The 23,655-nt window shown below is 54.9% G+C and overlaps 1 protein-coding gene across 1 annotated transcript in view; it reads right to left on the bottom strand.

Moving 5' to 3' along the window:
* Positions 1-5,911: 5,911 nt before the first annotated feature.
* The window catches only part of PEMT (phosphatidylethanolamine N-methyltransferase), a 43,020-nt gene continuing 25,276 nt past the window's right edge, over positions 5,912-23,655 (bottom strand). The window contains exons 4-8 of the mRNA XM_059826421.1: positions 17,202-17,347; positions 12,694-12,805; positions 8,518-8,592; positions 7,684-7,744; positions 5,912-6,921 (exon numbers count right to left, since the gene is read on the bottom strand). Coding sequence (XP_059682404.1) covers positions 7,690-7,744; positions 8,518-8,592; positions 12,694-12,805; positions 17,202-17,347 — 388 coding nt within the window. The 3' untranslated portion in view covers positions 5,912-6,921; positions 7,684-7,689. The remainder of the gene's footprint in view (positions 6,922-7,683; positions 7,745-8,517; positions 8,593-12,693; positions 12,806-17,201; positions 17,348-23,655) is intronic.

Below are 23,655 nucleotides of genomic sequence, written 5' to 3'. Positions count from 1 at the left end.
TTACATCAGAACATGACTTTGATTTCTGAGCATGCTGCGGAGCCGGGAAGTATCGTCACCCCAGCGTCGAACCGGCCTCGGTTCACGGCTGGGTCCTATGGGTCCAAGACAGGAACAGCCGTTTGTGCCTTTCCCGTCCTGGCACAGGCAGATCCCGTGGCCTCTCCCGGGCCACGGAGAGGAGCACATCTGACCCGAGCTCCTTATCTTTGCTGTTAACATGCTTCACGTCCTACCAAGGGCTTGTCCCCTGCGCAGCAGCACATGGCATTCCCTGGCTCCATACCGGGGCTTTGCAAGTACGCACACGGGGCCAAGCCCGCTCCCCAGCCCGGCTTTCCTGGCTCCCCAACTCCTGCTTTCCTGCCCTCGGACAGGGACCTGTTCTTCAGACAGGGACCCTCTCCCTCTTTGGTGTACAGCACCCCGGCATACTGCTCGTTAGCCCGCTCACAAATAACTGCCATGGGCTGTGTGTTGCCCTGCGGCTGCGAGGGAACAGCAGGGTCTTGTGGGACCCCAAATCCTGCCCTGGCTGCTCCCCCGGGTCGGGAGAAGGAGCGAGGGGCTGGAGGAAGAGGGGAGCAGCTGGGTAGGGAAGGGAAGGGAGGCGTTAGCTATAGCTCTTGCTTGTCCCCCTGGGGAAAAGCATCTGATTAAATCAAGATGCAGCATCCAGGGTTGCTATTCATTCCCTATATTATTAGCTTGTCTCATTTTATTAAATCTCCTTTAAGGCTTTTCAAAAGAAGCACGTAATTCACAACATATAATTTCCCCCAGATGAGATATGATGCAGAAGCGGGCTGCTCTGTCACTGGGGACTGGGGGGGTGGGTTTATTTGTTTCCTTCCCCCACCCCCTACTTCTTTTGCAACACTTTTCATGTCGCTCGATTCCTTTTAGCATTTGGGATTTGATTAACAGAGAATTTGAAAGCCTGAGACATGTCTCAAATCCCCAATTCCTTGAATCACCCAGGCAAGGGGTGGCGAGAGCTCCCTTGGAGACGCCATTCCCGTGCCCAGCACATGCAGCTCCCGGAGCGGGCTCATGCCATGCCGTGGTCTCCGGACTGTCTGCATCCGCTCCCCTTCTCCCATCTTTGGTGTGTGCTTGCTGCGATAAACTCGCCAAAAACCCAGGGAAGGGGCTGAACGCCCACATCGCAGTGCAAAGCCGGGGAAGCGGCGTGCTCCGGCGGGTTGCTCAGTGCTGCTGCTTTCTTTACCGGCAGCGCAAACACGTGTCGGATGGCCGAGCACACGGTGAGAGCCGGGGTTTCGGTAGCACCGCACTGCGGGGCGCTTGGCTTCACTGCCCAGCCGCCCCAGGCACAGTGTCCCGCTCTCCGGCAGAGGCCGTGGAAGCATCTCCCCTCCGAATGCACCGAGCTGACATTAACCCATCAGCGATAATCCCGCAGCACGGCTGGGCCAGGAGCTACGTGTAGAGCAGGGCTGGGGTTCCCCAAGCCAGGAGCACCCCGGGAATCCTCTGCTGCTGGTTTCCATCCCATCTCACACCATCCTCTCGCCCGGGGTTCGCTCGGAGGCAGCAGCATTCCACCAGCATCCAGCATGGACAAAGGCGTTTGCATGTCCTGGACGTGTCCCCACACTCCGGCACCTTCTGCTCCCTTCCAAAGAGTGGCAGCCTCCCCGGGATTAGAGAGAAATGTCACCTGTAACCGGAGATGGGCAGCGACCGGGCTTGGAATATAGGGCATGGGGGAGAGGGAGGCTCGGTGACCCCGGCGGACGCGTTGCTACAGATTTCAGGAGGGTTCCCATGGGAATAGCAGTGGCTGCTGGGGTTACAGGACAAAATTAAAATCCCAAGAGGAGGCAGCAGGACTGCAGCTGGTGGAGGGATGCGTGGCCGGGGCCGAGGGCTCGGACCCCGGAGGTGTTTCGTGTCTGGGTCCCGCATCCGTCCCCACTGCTTTGGCTGTGGGGTCTGGAGGGGGCTGAGGCCAGCGCAGGGTTTGAGGCTGTGGGTGGGGGGGTCAGAGTTGGGGGGTTGTTGAGCTGGGCAAGGGCTGAGCCCTGCTCAGTGCCGGTGCCCAAATCGAGGACCCCAGAGGCTCCTGCAAATGCTCAGCCCTGGTGCAGCAGCAAAGCAGAGCTGCGGGCAGAGCCCGGCCCCGGTATCTCCTTCCCGGGGGGCTCTGCCTCCCCGCCACGACCCGAGGGGCAGGGATGGAGCGGGCAGAGCCTGGGTTGAGGCTGGGACAGGCCAGCAGCCGAGCCCGCTGCCCATCTAGAAAGGAGCCGTGCTGGGTAAACAGTCCCCTTCCGAAGAAAACGCAACATGGAAAAAGCAGCACATTCCTATGATTTTTTTTGAAATGAGATCCAAGGAGGATGCAGCGCAGCGTGGCCAGCTTGCCGGGCTGTCCTGGGGTGGCTTTTTAGTGTGCAGATTAAAGAAAACAGCCTCGTAACTTGTCCTCTGGCACATGGCGGGAGCTTCGTGCGTAAAAGCCCCCCCTGGGGTGGAGGGCGGAGGGGGGCTGGGGCCGGGGTGGGTTGGATGGCATCTCCGCGCTGTCCCTGACAGGAGTGGTGGGAAGGGCAGCGGGAACGACGGGCACGGGGTGCCACTGCTCTCCCAGCACCGGGGGGGTAATTTTGAAGCATCCCCCGGGCACCCACGAGACGGGGGCTGCAGACCCCAAAGCAGGAGCCTGGCAGCACTGCCCACGAGGCTCAAGCCTGGCTCTGCTTGGACGGATCCTGGTCCTGCCCCAGGCATTTGTTTGGGCTCCAACACCGGCGGTTTCCCACCTGGAAATCGCTTCCCACCAGGGCATTCTTCCCATCACATTTCTCTGTGACCATTTAAAGCCCAGATTGCTTTCCCTACGCAGTGGGGATAGAGGAGACTGGTTTATTCCCCTGTAAAGGTAAGTCCTGTCGTGTCCCCCACCTGCCTCCTCTGGATTAAGGGATCCCTGATAAAGCGGTCAGTGCCCAAACTGCCCCCGAAAGCCCCCGTACTGCCTGCGCTCAACGCTCACCTTTGCTTTTGCATCAAATGCCAATCGCTGGCAGACAAGCCCGTCTCCCCTGCCCACCGAACTGCCCACCGAGGTTCAGCCTCGGCGTCAGGACGGGTGCGGGAGCCACCGCCAGACCCTGAGCCGCCCCGTTTCCCTCCGTATTCCCGAACAGCAAAAGCGCAGACTCAGCAAGCCGTGCCTGGCAAGATCCCAGTGGGAATTGTGACTTCTCCATCGCTTCGCCGATGCGACACGCGCTGCCTTGATTGCGCCGCATTTGTTCTCCGTTCCTGGCTGATGGTGTTTGTTTGCCACGTAAGGGCCAGTGGCCGTCCCTCCCCCAGGTGAAGGCAGCGCAGCTTCGCTGGGTGAAAGCAAACACGGGCGTGGGGTTACGGGTGGTCACAACGAAGGGCAGGGCCTTTGGGGACGCGTCCCTGGTTCTGGATGAGCTCACCATCCCGTTGCCTTCAGGGAAAGGACCGCAGGACGCAGCCCCCCTTTGCAGCCCAAAGCGTCCCTGAATGAAGCATCCCACCGGCATGGAGCTGGCCCCGCATCGCGTGCCCATCGCTGGGGCCGTCTGGGTTTGTACGGGTGATTCCCCCCCAAAAAAAAATCACACGCAGTTTCAGGGAGGGGAGACACACGCGGGGGAGCCACGCAAACAGCCGTGTGGGGAAAACCCACGTGAGGGTGGGCACAGCTGCTGCCGGGGGCTGCGCGGCGGGACGGGGTGACCCAAGGCAGCGCGGTGCCACGGACTTGGGGACCCGGCCATCCCTGCCAGGATGAGTTGTGATTTAACTAGTTTCTCCTTTCCCAGTGTTTGCTCTGAGAAACGTCCCAAACATCAAGGGAAGCGTTATCTGCGGCATCTGCACACAACCTCACGTGCGGCGTTTCCCAAGGCTGCAAACAAACCCACCGCCAAGCTCAGATGGGCCCAGCAAGCCCCACAGTGGAGCTTGAAGCCATGAAGTTATGAAAACGGAGCCATGACCACATTTCCAGAGACCCCGCTTGGTGCTCAACTCCTCCCCAAGAGCCGGAGGGATGCACCCACCCGTGCCGGCACGCTGCCAGGGCTGCAACTGGCTGCTCCTGGGGGGGCTGACGGTGCAGGTGTCCCCTTTGGAAGCAGCAAGAGTCTCACGTCCTGACCTGGGGGCCACCAGGTCCATCCCTGCATCAGTGCAGGATACGGCCCAGCCGCGGCCAGGCACTGGCCATGGGGAGGGGAAGGGGGAAATAGCTCCGCCACCACGAATGTTTCGTGCTCAGCCTGAAGGTTTCATCCCCACCCTCTGTAATCTCAAATTCTTAGAAATATTAGGTAATTGGAGAGGAATTAATTTTTTTCCCTTAAAACCAGGGAGGGAGCGTCCCTTAATCCCTCGCTGTTAAACGCTACAAAGCAATGTCAATAACGGTCTCTCTGTGTTTTCCTCCCCACAGCCCCGGGTGAGCAGCACAGCACCGCCGGGGACTGGCCCCGGCCAGGGCCAACCCCCCAACCCGAGGGACAAAGGCAGGCTTGGACGCCAAGAGATGAGCGTGAACATCACCTTCCAGCTCCTCGGTTTTGCTTTAGGGAACAGAGCAGACGCCTCTGAAACGTCAAACTCCAGTTTTACGGCAGCCAGAACCAGTTCCGCAAACGCAGCGACACATTGATCGGCGCTGGCTCCTGCGGGAAGAGCTACTAAAAACGGGGATATATTTGGCATAGCCCCAGAAAAAATCTTGTGCAATGCAAAGCCGACATGGAGCGGCTGGGAAGTGGGAAGGGTTAGGTTTGAAACGGCGGATCGAGGGAGAAGGAGTCCATGAAGCCGGGCTCAGTGCAGCACTGAACCCCTGCGCTTTTGGGATGCTGTGGGCACGGGAGGGGAAGCAGCTCCGTCACTGGGGTTTATGGTGACAGACACCCATCTGGGGGACCTGGTCCTGGCTGGGGATGGCAATGGTACAACTGGGGTCCCCCCGGCCTCACTGTGGGGATGGGGAAGGGCGTACGTGGTCCCCAGACTGGGAAGGAGGCGGCACGAATACAGCCCTCGCTGCGTTCCCGTTAAGAGTAATCCTTCCCAAACAAGCACGTGTCTCTTTGGTAAATACTGATTTTACCTATCAACAAATCTGAATTTATTTACATCAGAGACTTTGAGCCAGGACTGGCAACTCTGACATAAATTGTCTGAATAATGCAACGTATCCTCTCCTTGCTGGTTGCTATGGGTACTGGGCTGTTTTAGCCTCCATCTATAAACATTAACCATGAAGGGGACGTGGAAACTTATCTAAAAATAAAATACTATGCCCAAGTCTTTAAGAGGAAGGTCGTTGAGATGGTGATAAAAAAAAATATCCTTGTGTAATGCTCTGAAGCAGTGAAACATAAACACAGCGTCCGTGAGCTCGGCCGAAGGAAACGGAGGCTGGACTGAAAAGAAACCAACACTTTTAATTCCTGCTGAGCAATGCCCGAAGGGTGAATTACAACATGCAAAAGCAAAAGGAAATCGGACCGTTTTGCGGAGGTGACACTGAGAAAAGGGAGGACCCTCTGCGGAGGGGACGACGCGATGCTGAGACATGGCACCGCACCCCGATGCCGGCGCGGGAGCCAGCAGCAGCGCAGCTCCCTTCTCCAGCGCTGCTGCCGGGGGCTTTACGCTGCTTTTTTTTTTTGGTCATTTATAGCTTATTTCTCAAACTGTTCTGGGAATCTGTAAACACCGAGCCTGGGTCTGGAGCATCACCCCTGGGAGCTTCCCGTTCAGGGCAGGATCCAGCGCCAGGCTCTTTGGGACTCGTCGAGGGCTGGTGGCGGGGGCAGAGGGGCAGATCTGCACCCGGCTGCTCCACGGCGCGGAAGGCAGAAGCAGCTCTTTCCCTCCCTCCCACCCACCGCCCCTGCAAGGCAGTGACAAATAGCTGGAAGGCACTGGGTGGTGGGGAAGGCAGGCAGGACCCTCACGTGGCCCCCGGGGAAAAAGAGGGTCTGGGTGGGTGTGGAGGGGACCGGGGCACTGACACAGCTAGGGATGGGGTATCTGCAGGGTGTGGCTGGGGATTGACTCTTCCTCTTGGTCTTCGCCATGGTGGGGCTTCCCCACGGGACGCCTGCCATCCCTCCATCCCCCTCGGGCAGTGGTTTAGGTCATACGTTCATATTTTAGGTTCGTATCTATGTGCTTTCAGTCACCTTTCTCGGAGCCTTTGCAAATAGTGCGGAGATGCTACAGGGCTCTGCACGGGTGGGACACCGCAGCTCTGGATGGGGAGGTTCCCTCTTCCAGAAAAGAGGGGGTTTGTTGTTGGGTTTGCAACAGGTTTTGTGGTTGAGTTTGCAGCAGTTTTCCCCAGGGGCTCCTGAGCCTCCTCCGCCGCTTCACCCGAGCTTTTGTTTGCTTCCCATGGCTTTTTGGCAGCATCTTCAGATATCTTCCAGATCAGCCAGAGCTGATCTTCTGATGCTTCTCCGTACTCAGAGCTCACTTATGAAAGGCTCCCGCTGTCTCCCTTGTTATTCTGCTTACCCTCCAGTCCGGGGCCGAAGCTGAGTTGCTTTTTCCCCTGCAGATCTCCAATAATAGGTGCAGGAGAAGAGGTCAGGAGGTCCCGTGCCATGTGGCTCCCGGGAAAGCATTGCCTTCGTGGCAGGAGCCACAGTGACCGGCAATGGGGACAAGGACCTGAGGACAGGGACCTCCAGCTCCCGTGGGCTGCAGTGAGGAGGTCCCGCCATGCTCAGGCTCTTCCTCTGATCAATTCCAATACTCCAGGGTGCTCAGTTGGCTCATTAAGGGTTGCTGGACTAATTAGTAGGATACATCTCAGTAGGAAAACGGGCAAATTGGACAGCGTGGGGACCGGAGAGGCACGCTGTGCCGAGGTATCCGAGTCACTCACTGCAAAAGGCAAAGAGAGAAGAGTCTGTTAGGGACCTCACTTGGTGCTACAGCATCTTTGCTGGGGCAGAGGCTACGGGGCTGCCAAAAGCTCAGCAGTGCCATCTGCTTGTCCAGCCTCTCCAACCACCAGCGGGCTGATGCACCGGCGGTTTCCAGAGTGGCATTTAACCCCGGGGAAAGGAGCCTGGGCAGGAACTTGGGCTTTTGCAGAAGTCTTTGGCCCAAAAAGCAAGCCCAGGCTGAGTTTCTGGGGTGAGCCGGTGCAAGCCCATGTGCAGAAATGCTCCCGGCTCGGGCAAGGAGCAGTCTGGAGCAGGGATGCACGATTTCCCCGCGGGTGGTCGGGCACGCATGCCCTCTCGCACCATCCCTGCCGCTCACTGGAGCACCTGCCATGGCCAATAGCTGCTTTTTTCTGCCTGATTTCGACTAAGCCTGGAGCCTCAAAGCTCCCCAGCAATTTTCCCTCGCGCTGACTCTGAAGTATATAATCAAAACAATTTGGGGGTTGCTGGTTGGGTGCCAAGAGGCGGACACAACCGCCGCTGTGGAAAGCCTTCCTGCCTGGGTTTTTGCGGAGGTTTGAAGCTCAAATTCCTGGAGAAGTGCAGGAAGGGCTCCGGAGGAGCCGGGGAGGGCAGGGCTGGCAGGGGAGCGCTGGGAGGGCGGGTGGTGCTCCAGTCCCCATCTAAGGTGCTCGTAGGTGGGGGAGCCCGGCAAAGCAGCCCCTCTCGCTGAAACACCGATCAGCAAACATACCTGTCGTTACTTGTTCTTCGCTCCCTTCTGTTTCTGCCGATATATTTCCTCTGTGAAAGGCCTATGGTTGGGAGGATGGGAATTTGGGGAGAGACAGAAGAGAGGGGCAAAAGAAGGGGGGAAGAATTAAAATCAAGACTACTGTGTGCTCTCCCTTGGGCCCAGAAACTCTGCCCTTCAGGGGCTGGCACAGCCCAACTATTCCTGTGCCATGCCAATCCTCGGCCCGGTCTCTCTGGACCACGGAGCGGCTCCAAGCTGCTCTCACCCCGGACCATCCCTGCACCGAGCGGGATGAGGCTCAGCACGCACTCGGACTCCCTGTGAATGCAGACCAGCCTCGGCTCTCTTTGCATCTCCTCCTCCCTTGCAAACACAAAAGACTTTTCACTGCTGAAGCACAACTGCTGCTTCTGGGAATAATTCTGGACTGCTCTGTCCTGGGCTATTGTGGTGCAAAATATCAGAGAAGCCCATCCAAGGAACTACAAATGCAAGCTCTTCTTGCAGGGTCTCTTCAGATGACACAGTAAGTCCTCCCACTGCCCTCCTTATTGTTCTTTATAAGTACAGACAGAATCAGGCACCCGAAAGAAAAAAAGATCTCATTTTGATAAAAATAAACAAATGCATAAATGTTCCTAGAACTCAGCAAATAGTTTCAGAGAGGAATCTGCCCATTATCAAAACAATTGAAAAACAATCCTCTGTTTTCCTTCTTCCCCGCTGAATTAATTGGAAAAAACATCTCGACTTGTGCAGTTCCCCGAAAACCTCAGGATTTAAAGCTGGTAGAACTAATTAGAAGCTCTCCAGTTTTGCAAAGCTACTCACCCCTCATACAGCATTGCGATTGTGTAGGAAATTGCCACTACAGCTGTCAGCAAAAGGCCAGCTGGGCTTGCATGCCTGTTTTGAAAGAGAAGGAAAAGAACAGGTAAGTACATGGGCTTATGCAAGACCTGGTTTAGAAAGTGAAATGAGACGCTGGGCTCCATGAGAGCACTCTCTCACTCATTAAACAGAAGCGAACAAAAGGGTGATTATTTTTTTTTGTACTTAATGTTAACTGTCTTAGACAGATGTTACTTGGCAAAGACTCTTCCCCAGCCTACTTCGGCGACTTCTTTTAAGTCTGATCCCTGCATGTCTCTGCTAAGAGAGCTTCTGCTTTGATGCTAAGTCCTGAGATTATAAGGCTGTTTAATCGCTGAGCAGCTGCTTACGTATGGCTGTGGCTCCCAGCCAGCGCTATAAGGGAAATGCCTGATGCGCGCAGAAAGACGGGCCACCCAGGGTGCAGGAGACACCTGGCAGACGGAGCAGCGTATGGTACCGTATACATCGAAACGGCGGCTGAGCCATTGCAGGGCTGGGGATGGAACGGGATGGAAAGGTCCATAACTGCCCTGCAAAGGATGCCGGGCGGGTGCTGCACCAGGGCTGGGTGCGTGGGGGCTTGGTTCACATTTAAAACCGTTTCAAGATGTTTTAGGAACACGTCCTTTCACCTCCCCAAGGCCCAGCTGAATGGTGTCCTTCAGCAAGAGGTCTCCAGGCACTGCATGGGGGACCGATGCCACCCACTGCACCGCACCACCTGGTTACGGGCAGAGGTGCTTGAGGGCTGCGGATGCAACGGGGATGGCTGTTCTTTTTAGCACCTAAGCCGAAGAATCGGGACCAAAAAAATCCTCATCACCTCCTGCTCTAAAGAGACATGTCAACGTAGGCTGCAAACCTGCACTGCCCACGTGAAGACACTTCTTCGACACTTGGCCCAAACGTGTCTGAGGCAGACGCCGGCGAAGGCAGCGGGGGCTTTGCTAAGGCACCAGGATCTTAGCGGGTGGGTTACAGTCCCCAAACCAGGTGCTGACACCATCCCATGGTGTGCAAATTCCCCCAGGTGAGAGCGGCCACACCAGCAGCCATTCCCCGCTTGCTGACCCAGCACTCACGAGGTCCCGGCCCCATCTCCCCAGCGAGGAGCGTGGCTGCGTCTGGCTCACCACCGGCACCAGCCCCCCCCAAACACCCTTTCTGCATCCTACACCTCCAGTTAATGGCTGCAAGCGTTGCCCTTAATTAGGACACTGCTGATTGCCTTTAATTGCTGGTCGCAGCTCAGATCTGAGGGGGACAAGAGCTGGCTGTCAGCAAAAAAAAGTACTTAGCTAGTCCTTGGTGAGGATAAACATCCTGCAAGTTGTGCAAGGGGACTAGTCCTGTTGGGAAAACGTGCCTTCAGAGGAGAGACCAAACTACCTAAACCTTGTACTGCACCTGCTGCCAGGTACTGCTGCCCGCATCAATTCCTGGAGAGCCGCACACAAATCTTCACCTTTTCACTGTTCCCATTTTGCAATAAGTTTTTCCCTCATCAGGAAGCATTGGGTAACTTCTTCCTCTCCCAACCCCCTGCTATTACATGCTTAGTCATGTCTCCTCCTTGATTCGTATGGGAGAGAACAAATTTGCATGATTGTTTGTTGACAGCAAGACCTCTAATTGCATCATTTGGCTGCGGCTCCAGCTCTGATTTACACAGCCTGTTGCCATGAGTTAAAACACTTCCCTACCAAAGATACACAAAGCTGTCCCCAAACAGCTAATGCTCCATTTGTCTTTCAGGAGAAACGAGGCTGCTCGACGCGGGCGATGAGAAGCATTGGGGTGAGTTGTTTCTCTCCTCTTCCGAGCTCGACCTACTTATTGGGCAACGGCTCATGTTGTAGCAGGGTCGACAAAGAGTCAGCCAGAAAGGTTTCGTGGTCTTTGTAGGACTTTTTGGGGGTAGGAAGTCTGTCCATCCCCAACTCCTCTGCAGCTCCCCGTGGCTGTGGGTTGTCTGCAAGAGCAATGGTGTGGGCTCACATCCTACCCCGCCGGCCTCGCTGGTCCCAGGTGTTGGATGCGGGACACCCGCTTTGCCCTTTCCTCCTGAAGCTCCTGTTTTCCTGGTGATCTGCAGAGGGGCCTTCTCCAGCCTATTTGGCGGACTTGTTTTTTGGCCGCAGAGCTGCCATTAGTCGAGCTGGGGATAACTGCAATATCCTGCAAGGGAGGAAACAGCGGCTCTCGCCCCACGCGATGCTTTTCAAGGTTGGACCTGAGTCGGAAGGCAGGCTGCCTGGTGCGCTGCCAGGCTCGCTTACTTTATGTGGTATGTGCCCTTACAGATGAAAAGGAATCAATCCTTTGGGCTCCGATGCCATGATATGGAGCACGATACATCACCGAGGGAGGACAAATACGCTCTACGTTTTAGGTCTTGTCCAAAACCGGATGGCAAACACATTCCTCCAGCATCCCTCCCACTGCCACGGAGCTGGGACATGAGCTCTGGCCTCCAAGGGCAGACACCCAACATCTGAAAGTCCTGAGACCTCAGAAGAGACTCACGACCCCCAAAAAACCTCAGCAACCCAAGATGAGATCCCAGGGAAGAGAAACAGTCAAAACCACCGCATGAAGGGTTGTGCAGAGCTTCCCCAGCGCAGGCGGGCGGTGTCCTGGTGCCACTTTGCACAGCTCCAGCAATTTGTTAACAGCAATTATTTGTCATGCCTCGCTGCGCTTTATGGTGGCAGCCTTTTAAGGAGAAAAAGGAGGCAATCACACTGTTGTCTCAAGCCGCTTCGAGCTGCTTTTGCCCGGGATTGCGGTGGAACACCAAGCAACGTGCACCTGGTGCGAGGTTGCTCTCCCGCAGGGGTGAAGGGATTTCTGCAACAGAAACAGCTCAGGAGGGTTCAGCTGGTTCTGCAAAGGTTCCAGGAAATAGTTCGATGCTGGTCTTAAACAAATAAAAGTCTCCTTATAATTCCTCCTGGTCCAATTCCTCATTTTGTGCTGTTGTGGGGGTGGTGGTGCCGGCCGCTCTCCAGCCACGCTGCCGTAGCGGGGGGCTCATCCTGCCCCAGCTCTACCCCACTCCCCGCAGCAACATCCCCGCTGCCAACCCCGCAGCTGGCTCTCCTGCCCGGCACTGCCACGGCCCCAGCAGCGAGCTCACCCCCAGCTCTTGTGCACCATTTCCCAGGGTTTGGACTCCACGTAGTGCCGTGGGTCTGCCCGGAAGGCAAACGGCCTCGTGCAGCCAGCCCGGATGGCACCGGGGGGGATTTCAAGCGCAGAAGGAACAGCAGCAAGGCTCAGTGGAGACGGGAGAGAAACTATCAGCTTTACTTATTACCAGCGGCCAGAAAGCGCTGCACACATGGCTGAAAAGGTGACCAGAGAGTGGCAAAGCACTTCATTTTTTTCCCCCGAAGTAGAAGAGAGGTGGTCACACTCAGGAACACCAGTGCAAAATATCTAGTGATAAAGGCCTGCAATGTTCTACGGGCTCCCGATGTAACGCAGCCAGGGTTTTTTTCTCCTGGGCAAATAAATAAAATGTGATATTAATGAAAACCACATAAAACTTGTTACACAGAATAGAGTATATTGCTCATTTACTGCTAAATTACAGCCTATTCATTTCCTCCTAAGCAGGCTATTAAGCTGTGTTGTATCACATGAGGAGTGTTTCGGAAGTGTTATCACCGTGCAGTGGGGGAAAGGGTGTGTTGGCTTGTTTTGCTTTTTTCAGAGGTAATTACAGGGTCACGCTGATCCCCAGTATCAGTTCCCTGCCCCTGCCGAGTGACACCCGGCATGAATTCGGCCCTGACTGTTGATTTTTCCACGTGCAGAGCCTGCCAAGGACCTCATTCAGCTGCAGAGCATTTGCTGATGCTTCCTCTCCCCAGCACTTGGCCGTTATTTATTTTTCTACAATTAATGCTGCAAGTCCTTTATGACAGCAGATTTTTGCACGCACAAAAATAGTCAGGAAGCGAGAAGTCAGGGCACGTTGCACTTTCCCTGTCATTTTTTTTTTTGCTGACTGCCATCACCAAGAGTTTCTTTGGCCCCTGATGCAGCCCGGCACCTCATGCCCTGCCGAGCACAGACCCCGCGCTTGCCCTAAACCCGGTGCTGTTGGCAGGGGCACGTACTCACATGAGGGACCAGCCCAGGTAGATGGCTGTGCTGCCCCAGTACATGGGATTATCCAGGATGCTGAAGGGGAAGCTGGTCACTTTTGCCTCCATCAGGATGCCAAAGTAATCACCTGCAGAGCAAACAGAGGGTTTCTCTTAGGCTCCATGAAGCTGGAAGTCGCAGGGGGCTTTGGCACGCTGATACCTTCCCCGCACCACGGGGCATCCCTGCCAGGGAGGCAGAGCAAAGGCAAAGAAGGGGTTTTGCTGCTGATTTCCAGGCTGAGAAAAAGGCAACAAATAGGTTGGCTGTTTACTCTGTGTCTATCAGCTTTTCCGGGAACGGCTCTTTGCCCACGAGGAAGGTTTGCGCATTGCAATGAGGCTACAGCAGCCGCGTCCCTCATCGGGAGGCAGGTCTCGAGGTCCCAACTGGCTGATTCTGGCTTTCTCATTTGAAAACTGCCCATCTGATGCCACTTGATGAGGAAGCAAGTGCACAGGATCAAAACCGTTTAATGGGGAAATAAGCCCAGTGCACTGTAATGGTGTTTCGAGATGTTATAATCATGACCACCACCACCACCAAATGCCCTCATTAGTGTCACCCTTATCTCATAGTTCAGAGGATTTCTCAGAATTTCAGAAAATAGCACCTCTGCCTACAAAACACTCAATTATTGGCATGATGATGATAATAGGTGATTGTCATCTGTAATGAGGAAAGCTTTCAGAACTGTCAGCATCCAACCAGCTTCCCATCTACCTCGGAGTAATCCTTTCACCCTCCTGAAAGGAGCCTGGAAAAGAAATGACAAGCAAGGAGATGTTGTGCAGCTTGTGAGCAGCGTTTCAGGGGGGAGAAAGGGCTGGGATGCCAAGCTCTGATTTTGGCTGGTCTTACTTGTGAGACCACGAAGCTCAGCAAGGATTTTGCTCTGTGTCCACTGTACAAGACGCAGCATCAATCAGCGAGGAGCAGTGCCGGTCCGTCAGCTCAGGGAGCTGTCACAGCCCTGGGCCGCGTTCCCAGCTCTGCCGCCAGCCCATTCCCTGACCTTGGGCAAGTCTCCGCTGTCCCTCCCAGTGCTATTGTACACCGATCATAACATCAGTCTTTCTTATAGCGCGGAGGGTGGTGAGGATGAATGTATGGTGAGAAAGTGCTTGGAAATCCAGCTAAAAAGCATTACAGGAGTGCAAACTATTCAAGCTTATTATTATTACCTGGATCGTAATGTAACTTCTTTGACCTCACATGGTGCAAAAACATTTATTTCTAAGGATAAACAGCGCCTGCCCAATTAGACAATGCTTTTGGGCTTTAACTACAGGCCACTAAGTGAGATAATTGCCTGGTATTCATACTATATGTTCTCACAGTTACTTGGCACTGCATCTCTGAGATTGTTCTGGTAGAAAGAACACATCACCCCCCCCGCCAAAGCCCACTTCTGTGCTTTCTTATGTGTCAAAATGCTTCATTATACCCTGCCCGCCCTCGCCTTTGGGCTGAACACCTCGCTCCCAAACGGTGCTGGCACTGGGGAGGTTCGCACAAAGCCCTGGGTCCGTGGGGCTGGCGGCGCTTATCTGAGCCTGGCACCGGTGGGGCTGCAGGACCCTCTGGGGAGGCTCCCTGCAAGCAAGAGCACACAGCAGCGGCGGGGAGCAGGCAGCTCCCCCAGGACACAAGCTTTTCCGATGTAAACCCTGCCTCTAAACCCACACAGTTAAATGAACGTGACCACTGGAGAGGACCTGTAATATTTTTATATTCAGGCCGGTGCTAAGGGAAAGGACCGTGCCTTGGTCTGCACAGCATCAGCCTGGGCACCTCCTGTGCCTCCATTAAGCTCTCAAATCAGGAATCAGCTCCTTGTCAGGCTGGGGGACTTTGCATTCTAATTTGGGTTCTTTTTTGCTGAAGGTCAGCGCAACCATCTCACTGCGCAGGGTAGACTCTTTGGATCACGGCAGCAAAAAGCCATTTGATGCACTCCACAAGGTCCCCAGAGCCCAACCTGGGCTGAAGCACCACCTCCGCTTCTCTCCGGAGAGCCGCCAGCTTCACCACAGCCCAATAACAGACTTCAGTCAAGTCAGATTTATTTGAAATCTTGGTCAACACTGGAAGGAACCACGCTCAGGTGCGAGACAGATGGGCTCAGACAGGCAGAGCTGCCTTGTGGTGCCCTCGGCCTCTGGGAAGCCAAGCCCTCGTTCCTACGTTCATCGGGAAATAGGACAAACGGCGAGGCGGTCAGCGTTGAACTGATGCCCGAATCCCTGTGAGGGCACGGTGCCGAGACGGGGCACCGGGAGGATTGCTCTGCGGGGGAGAAGGCTGCCGGGGCGAGGAGCCGCATCCAGCCACTGCAAACAGAGGCTGGGGTCGGTGCTGCTGTGCGGGAGATGGGGTGGCACAGAAAGGCTTGCTGCAGAAGGGTGACTCACAGGGCTCCCACTGCACCGTTTAGCCCACACTTAAGAGACAACATAAGTGCTCTGCAGCTGCTCCAAAGCTTAAATGTGCTGCTAAAGAGGAATCTAACGGGCAGCCCCGATGCGGTCTCTGTGCCCTGCCTGGTTCAGCCCTCATTGCTGTAGGAAAACCCAAAAGGGAAGGGTCAAATGCTGTTCCAGTAAGTTTTTGAAGTGCTTGGGTGTCAGAGGCTCTCTCGAAACTTCTCTTGAGCTCAGATATCGACTGTGAGAAGAAGCTGGATGCCCCCTTCTTGCCAAAGCAGTGCAGCCCTTTGCTACCTGCAGTCAGAAGTGCTATCACTGCTGGGTGACCCTGCTCCTCCCGCAGCGCCAGCACATCACTAAAACCCTGCATGCAGGAGGATGTTGGAAGTACCAGTCCCAAGTGAGTCCTGAGCAAGAGAACATCCCACGTGAGATCCTCGGAGACCTGCAGATCCCTCGTCTTCCCCACGGCTGGGTAAGAAACCACACTGAAGAGCACTCTCCATTAAGAGTTTGCTGACTTGGACTCATGGGGGCTTGCATGGAGCTGAGAAGCTGCTATCAGTCCATGGATGCTCCGTGGGGCTCCAGCTGGGCCATGCCTCTGTTGCACAGAGGTCCCGAGCCAGCCTGGCTGCACCAGCACGTGGTCTTGGCATCTCCCCACCCTGACTCAGCTCTGCCCCGGTGCCCATCACGCCCCGGCTAGCAGAGAGAGCTGGCCTCGCTCCCTGCTGCAACATGCAAGGCTTGGAGCTGTGTAGTCTTAGCCTGCTGCGCTGGTGGCAGGGAGAGCCTCCGCCGGCAGAGAGGATGGAGCAGAAGTGCCCGATACGGGCCACTAACGCCTGCCTCTTCCCTGCCCCGGGGGATATGGGAGCCACCGGCCATGCAGAGCAGAGGGGGACAGGGCCACTCTCACCGATTACGCTGAGCCTGACTCACTTGTTTACTTTTCTCCAGCGGTTCAAGTCCAGTGGATCCTCCTGGTCAGATGAATCAGGCTTTACGTAAACAACCCCAGACCTGGCTGAACTTCAGGAGCATTCAAGCAGCCCTTGCCGGCAGGTACTCCTATGCCCGGTCTCTCTGGACACGTCTCCGCAGGCACAGCATCGCTCCTGGGGGCTGCGGGTGATTTTGGAGGATGCTGGTGCCCGGTAGTTGGGGGACAGGGGTGTAACACGGGGCCAGGAGTGGGGCCGCACAAATGAAGGGTGAAGGCACACATTCAGGAGTGCTGAGCTCTATTTTTGGTGGCAGAATCTTGGCCAACTCAACACATTTCTTTGCAACTCCACTTGAAACCAGGAAGGCTTATTACCTCCCTCTCTTCTTCCTGGTGACGCTGCAGGAGCTAATTGAATTTGGTTTGTAAAGCACTTGCAAAAGCACAGCCTAAATGCAGTGTCAAAGCTGGGGCTGTGATTATTTCAGCCAGCGGGAGCTGCCCCTTTCCTTAGATATTTATTGTTCCTGTCTCTATTTTATTTTTATGAATTCCACACATACTGGCATGTTTTTAAAGTCAACAACGCTAACAGAATTACTCTCTAAATGTGAAAGCAGGCACAGTGGAAAATGCCTTCTGCCATAAAGCGGCAGATAAAAGAATGTGTCAACGAATGTCAGGTTTATTGCAGAGGGAAGAGCAAACGAGATGTTGCCTTGGCGCGTGCGTCGGGTGGGTGGGGGCTCAGAGCAAGGCTGCCAGACAGCTCGCACCCGCTGTGCCGCTGCCAACCTGCTCACGAGGTCTGCACGTGGGGTCCCTTTTCTGGAGGGCATTTGGACTGTCAGATGATCAGCTGCTTTCCAAAATGTCAGGCTTGGCACTGAAGGTGATGGGCCTTACCATATAAAACCACTGCACCATCTTCTCCGTGCGAGGTGACGGCATGGTTAGATCACGCTTTGGTGTCATAAAGCCAAGACCAAATCTAACAGCCCTGAAGGCAAGGACGAGGAAATTCTTACAGGACTCTGCCCTAGCAAAAGACCCCTGCAAGGATTAAATCCACTTTATGGTTAAGACGTTGAATTTTTACTGCTTACCTAGGAACGTCCCGGTGAATCCCAGTGCTAAGAAGCTGGAGATGACAAACAAGGTCCCTACAGCCAAGATGGCCAAGCCCGAGTAGTAGGCCCAGTGGCACTCCAAGCCCTCCAGCTTCGGCTGGCTCTTCATGGCTTCTGTGAAGCTGTCGAAGAGACAACAAGGGCTGTTAAAAGCGGCCACTCATCACTAACACCACCCACCTCTCCCTGGGAGATGCGGAGCTTTGGGAGAGGATGCTGCTGAGGAGGACCCTTCGCTGGGTCCGTTCTTCCACCTGGACCTACTCAACCTCCCAACGGGAGAAGCAAGGAGCCAAAGCCTTGTGAGCAGCCGGGGCTTGACCGGGGGCAGCTATTTCTACTTGCAACCCTTGCTCATTCCTGGAAATACCAACCCCGCTGAACTATAATATCAAAAGCTTTGCCTTGCTCACCAAACCCCAGGTTTCATCGTGACTGGGAGCTCTGGGAAAGACGCCCTTGCAAATGCTGGAGGCTGTGATGCCTTGGCAATAGGACTTGAAGGGTTGGGAACAATCGGCTGGGTTATCTCATGCTCCCACCCCCGTTCCTCTCCATCAAAATATTTTGCAGCGTTCATGTATTAGCCACGTGCCCAGGAGTGATTCACGGCTGAAGCCTGACAGTCAGGGGGAGGATTGGAACGGCAAAAGGAAAATACTAGAGACGCGCATTTTCAAGTGCGAACACAGCTTCGCAGCTCCAGGCTTGTTCAGGCATTTCAGGTCTGACCTTCCAAATACTCATTTGTGAGTGGAATAATTGTGACCCCTCTCTTCAGCCCCCTGAACTTCGCCCGGAGCAGGGCTGGGCAGGCTCAGCATCTCACACAGCTCCGATACAAATGTATGACTACAAAGGAGACAACACAGTGATTAAAAAAAATGCCCATTAATAATAGTGAGAGGAGATAACAGACCCGCAGAGCCGTTCACAGTGTTTCTCCACATGTTGCTGACACATGAGGTAGGAAACTTTGAGCCTTTTTTTTAATGAGCACCCTGGAGGCTGAAATTCAAGTGGAATAACAGCTCTCCCATGCCTCCGTAGACCACTGCCTGCCAGCACCAGGCCAGGAGAGCTGCTCCTGCCCGTGCTCCCGGGCTCCTCGGCTGGAAAGTGCTTCCATGACGCTACCTGCAGGGCTTGAGATAGTATTTTTCCCCCGATGTCCAGCTTCCCCAAGCCCTGCAAATCCCTGGATTTTCTCCGTTGCCCAAACAAAAGCTGAGAGAGACAATCCTGCCCGCCCGGCTGATGGACAAGCGGCTGGGAATGCACCTTTCGAAGGCTCAAAGACCAGATGGCAAGTTACGTGCACCAAGCAAAATCCAGGTTGGTATTTAAACCCCATGATTTAGGGACCTGGATAATATTTTTTGTCTTCCTTGAAGCTCATTCCTACTAGGTTTTCTACTGTCGGGGCGTTTTTAGGACCCCAGAGCAAGCCATTACATCTTCACTTTGGACTGGAGCAAGGAAACAAAACACAGAATAAATGCAAAGTGCTTGGGAGAGAGCAAGAACACAGCATCCTGGTGATTTACACTCTGTCCCCCACGCTGAAAATTACAGGGAAATTCCCTTTTCCAAGGAGTGGAGCACAGGCAGAGGAACGACAGCGTGGCCCCGGGGTGATGGAGCGGCACGCATCCCGGGCTGGCCCTCCTCCAGCACCCAGCACACCTCCCTGCGTTCACCAGGCTCACGTTGATTTAGCTTAAAATCATTACTGATGGGAACACAGAAATCTGGCTGCAACGTGAAGCAGCAGCAGTTGCACAACCCTTTGCAACATTCCCCTGGTATTTCTTTTTAAATGACATAAGTCTCCCCGCTATGAGGAAGCCCAAATCCACATCCGAGCTACCAGCGCTGCCTGGGTTTGGGAGGAAAGCAAACCTCCTGCGGGGATGGGCCCGTCCGCCCGAGCAATCCTGGCCTGGCCATGCTCTCAAAGCACAATGTGACATCCCCCGGGATGCTCCGGAGCTCTTTGCTCCCGCAGAGGAAGATGCTAACGCCTTTTCACAGCACTGGGGGGTTGACTCCGCAGCTGGCCAGGATCTCTCCACAGGGCACCAGCACTGGGAAGGGATCTCACAGCAATCAGAAAAAGCTGCTGCTGATCCCTGGGGAGGCAGGTCTGGGAGAGCAGCACCGAGCTGATCCCCACCTGGATCCCAGCAGAGAGAGGTACAGCTAGAGCACAGTGCTCGGACACTGCTTCTCGCTCCACATGAGCTGGATTTATGCTGTCTTACATCCTTGAGGCTCCTCTATCCTACGCTGGTGACCTGACTTGGCCTCGGAGCAGGAGAACAAAGGTGGCTTCAAGAGCGTGAACTGGTTGACTGCGAATCAGCCTCCGAGGTTTTGCAACCAGCACGTGACGTGGTTTGTTTTGGCGAAGCTGCCTCCCCTGCTCCAGATGATCCCATCCTTCCTTTTCATGGTCGGATAGGCCTGCATTAGTTACCCTCATCAGCATGTCTTGCTCGGTCCCCTGCTGTTCAGCTTACAGCTAGAGAGGGAGGTGTTTGCACAGAGATAATGGACTGCCTTTCCCTCTAGTAATGTTTTATATCTTCCTAAACACACTCTCTATTTGCATTAAACATGATGCACACAGGAGTTTTCAGAATTGGTAAATAAACCTTTTAAGCATTTATGATGCCAGGCCATGACAAGCAGCACGGAGTCGTCAATTATTCCGGTATCCGTGACTGCTCCTCAGCGGCGGAGGAGCCTCGCCGCACCACATTTCACCCTCCCTGGCAGGGGGAGGACAAGGTGTTGGCCATCTCCCTTGCTAGGGGAGCTAGTCATGCAGCCGATCTGTCATGAAACCAGTCCCTTCCACCATGTGCCTCTGAGTCACGTTTGTTACAGCGTTTATTTCTGGCTGCACGACAAGGCAGCAGCCCAGCTCGGCACCCAAGAGGACACCAATTAAAGCCACGCTTTGTCCCAGTACCTGGAAATGCTTTATGTGCTGAGCGGAGCGATTGCCATGGTGAAGAGCATCCCTCTTACCAGCGCAGGGGATGGGTGGGTGGGCTGCGACCTACTTTAATCCCATACCCGGCTGCTATCACGAGGACATTGGCCATCGGGGTGGCCTGGAAGATGCCCCCAGCTTTGGCAAATGGAAATTGGGAAACTGAGGCTTCCCCTCACATTTCCCCACGCTTGCCGGTGTGAAGCATGATACTAGAGGCACCCGTTCTCCACCCCAACGGGGAAAAACCCAAATCCATCAGCTCTGCTCTGGCCAAATCGGCAGATTTGGCCAATTCCTGGCAGGGTTCAAGCAGCCACAGCGGCTGCTGTTGGGCTGCACAACTGCCACAGCGTGCCGCAGGGTTTTGCACGGGGAAGCCAAGGCAGCGGGTGATGTCCTGCCCACCCTTCCCCATTCAGAGATGCGCTTGCTCAGACACTCAGCTGTTGCGGCGCGTGTGCCGCTGCTTTGTGGGAATCAGAATGGTTTGGGTTGGAAGAGACCTGTAAAGGTCATCTAGTCCAACCCCCTTGCAAAGAGCAGGGACGCTTCCACTAGATCAGGTTGCTCGGAGCCCTGTCCAGCCTGACCTTGAATGTTTCCAGGGATGGGGGATCTACAATCTCTCTGTGCCACCTGTGCCAGTGCCTCACCACCCTCAGCATAAAAAACATCTTCCTTATATCTAGTGTGAATCTACCCTCTTTTAGTTTCCCACATAATAAACCACATGAATAAACCACATGAACTGGAAAAACACTCAAAATGGTACTGAAGCACGGGGACGGAGATGTCACGCAGGTGGGCTCGCTGGAAGAAAGTGGGAGCGAGGAAAATGGGCTGCAGATCCTCTCGTTGGGACGCAGAGGGGACACAGGGCCAGGTTTGCACAAACAGGCACTGATTTATTCAACCAGAGAACGGCGATTGCAACACCAGGAAACTTATCAAACCCGCAGCGCCAAATACATCCCCAAAAGCCGCACGGAGCACACAGCAAACCTGGCAATACCATACTAAGAGAGAAGCTGAGCTTTTTAGGTCTCTGGGCCTCTCTCAGTGGCCCACAGTGAACATGTTTTGTAAACTCTTTCCCGCAAAGGAGGACAAAGACTTCGTCCAGCAAACTGGGTCGCTGCTGGGAGCGGCCCAGCAGCACTCCCTTTGCCCGATCCCAAAAATCAGCCTGGAAACTGGGGCTGACAAATGCAACTGGGGCAGAATTGGGGCAGGGGCTGGCAGGCAGCAAGGAAGCAGCGGTGGTGCAGGCGGCCAGGGTTTCGGAGGCGGCAGCCACCGCTGCGAGGTGCCGCGCTCACCACGCGGGACGTCGGTCCGTCCCCCATGGCCGAGGTTTTGTTCCTCTCGGCAAAAGGAGGCAACGGGGGTAAAACCAGCCAGTGGTGCCCAGCAGCACACGCTGCAACAAAAGATCTTGTTCATTTGAAAAAAGCAACCCCAACAACACTAAAATCACCCTGCCGATACCACCGGCAATTGTTAGCCCAGTCATCATCTTCACAGCTTCTTTTGCCAATAATGACTTTGCCTTTCTGCCAGTGCTGATGTGCATGTTATTTAGGTCAGTTGGGGGCTGTAGCAGCTTCTCCCCCCGCCTCGCATCTCAGCTACCCGGTTTCCTCGTCTTGATGCCTGGCAGCCACGCCAGCAGGGACAGGAGCTGCTGTTCGCTGCCTGGGGCTTTTCCCGGACAGCCATCAGAGATTGCCGGTAGCGTGGCTCAGAGGGGACATCAGCTCCTTCAGGCCATGCTCAATTCCCATCATCGAAGTCGGTCACTTCTGCACAAAAGGCCACGTGGTTCTCCGATCGATACTGTTTACACCACGCTCGTTCATGGTACTAGCTCATAAAATTGAAGTTGAGAATAAAGCTGAGAGGCACTACCAGGCAATGACAAACAACCCCTTCCCTGTGCAAAATCCCGTCCCAGGGTGGATTCATTTTCTTGGAAGCATCAGCTCCAAGCAAGAAGCCCATCCATGCAGGAGGCAATACGCAGCAGGTGGGATCAACGAAGGGCTCCATGGCAGCCAGCAGCGCGGTACCTGCCGAGCACACTGCCAAAGGCGCTGCCCTCGCTCAGCCTCTGCGGAGCTCGCTCCCACCGGAGGCATGATGGCCCCGGGGCACCCCAAGACCCTCGCATCTGCAAATCCCCCCATTCAGGGCGTGCACGTGGGTGTTGCCTCTACAGCTCAGGAGAACACCCCGAGACCCTTAAGGTGGGAAGTTCATAAGCTCCCTGCATACAAAGCTGCCCACACACGCCTGCCTTGAGACGGGGAGTTTGCCAGGGTGCACAAAATGGAGCTCAGCGGGGCTCGGAGGCAGCGCCAGCGGCTAATTGTAGAGCTGCTGCAGGGAAAGATATCAACAACGTAGTAAGGCGGGAGAGAGCGACACTGCATGCAAGTCTGGAGGACAGTGAAGGTTGTCACGTCCCATGTCACACAGATAACAGTCATAAACCGCTGGGGTAATGCATGCAGTGCAGATAGTTCAAAAGTTCAGGAATTGTTTTCACAGATAAGAGGCTCAGTGATGGAAGTTCCCTCCTTGCAGAAAGAACATGGCTGTAATGAAAATAATCATTGCACCAAAGCAATTAAGGATGCTTGTCTTGTGCAGTTGACTAAGCAGGTCCCCCCTGGTCACAGGTCATTCTGGATTGCTTCTCAGAAGCAAGCCAAGGCTGATAATGAAGCTCAGAGCTGGGAAGCACCTAACTGCTTAATTGAGCACAAGACATTCCTCTTCTTACACCCAAGGTATCCCTTTGAGCAAAGCTTGCATGAGAGCATCACGGCACCGAACCGGGGACAGGACCACGGCAGAGACCCGTACACAGGGCGGGCGGTGAAGCAGCCGCACAGCCCAGCTCCCGGGAGCTTTCAGCCACGATGCCAACCCGCTCGCAAAGTTCCTGTGCTCTGCCCTCCCCTCCTCCACCCCCAGCTTGGAGCCTTTCAAAAATTCAGATGCAAAAAGGAAGCAGGTTTTTAAAACCAAAAGAGACATCCCATGGGCTCCTCAATTGCTCCCTGGCAGCCCCCACCCACATAAAAAGTCCCCAAAGCACACAGGGAGGAGTTTTAAAGGCTGGATTACAGCACTGGGGGTGGAGGGACCCCCTGAGGCTGCCTTTTCGCTCGCTATCAGCAGCCAGCACGCTGTGTGCAAGCAACCCCGACCGCCACGCACAGCCGAAGCACGAGGAACAGCCTGCGCTTCGCCGGCTGCATTGCCTCTGCGGGGCTGAGGAGCAGAAAACCTGCTTTCATCAGTGGGCTTGAGTACAAGTGACTCAGAAAATAAAATAATGGGAAAAGCAAAATAGCAAGAGTGGGTGAGACACGTCCCTCCCGGCATCACTGGCCACTGAGATGAGAGTGCCTGTGGCGT

Source organism: Gavia stellata, chromosome 18, assembly GCF_030936135.1.
Source record: "Gavia stellata isolate bGavSte3 chromosome 18, bGavSte3.hap2, whole genome shotgun sequence".
NCBI classification, from domain to species: Eukaryota; Metazoa; Chordata; class Aves; order Gaviiformes; family Gaviidae; genus Gavia; species Gavia stellata.
Note: the sequence above shows the minus strand (reverse complement) of the source record. Positions and strands in the feature narration are given on the sequence as shown.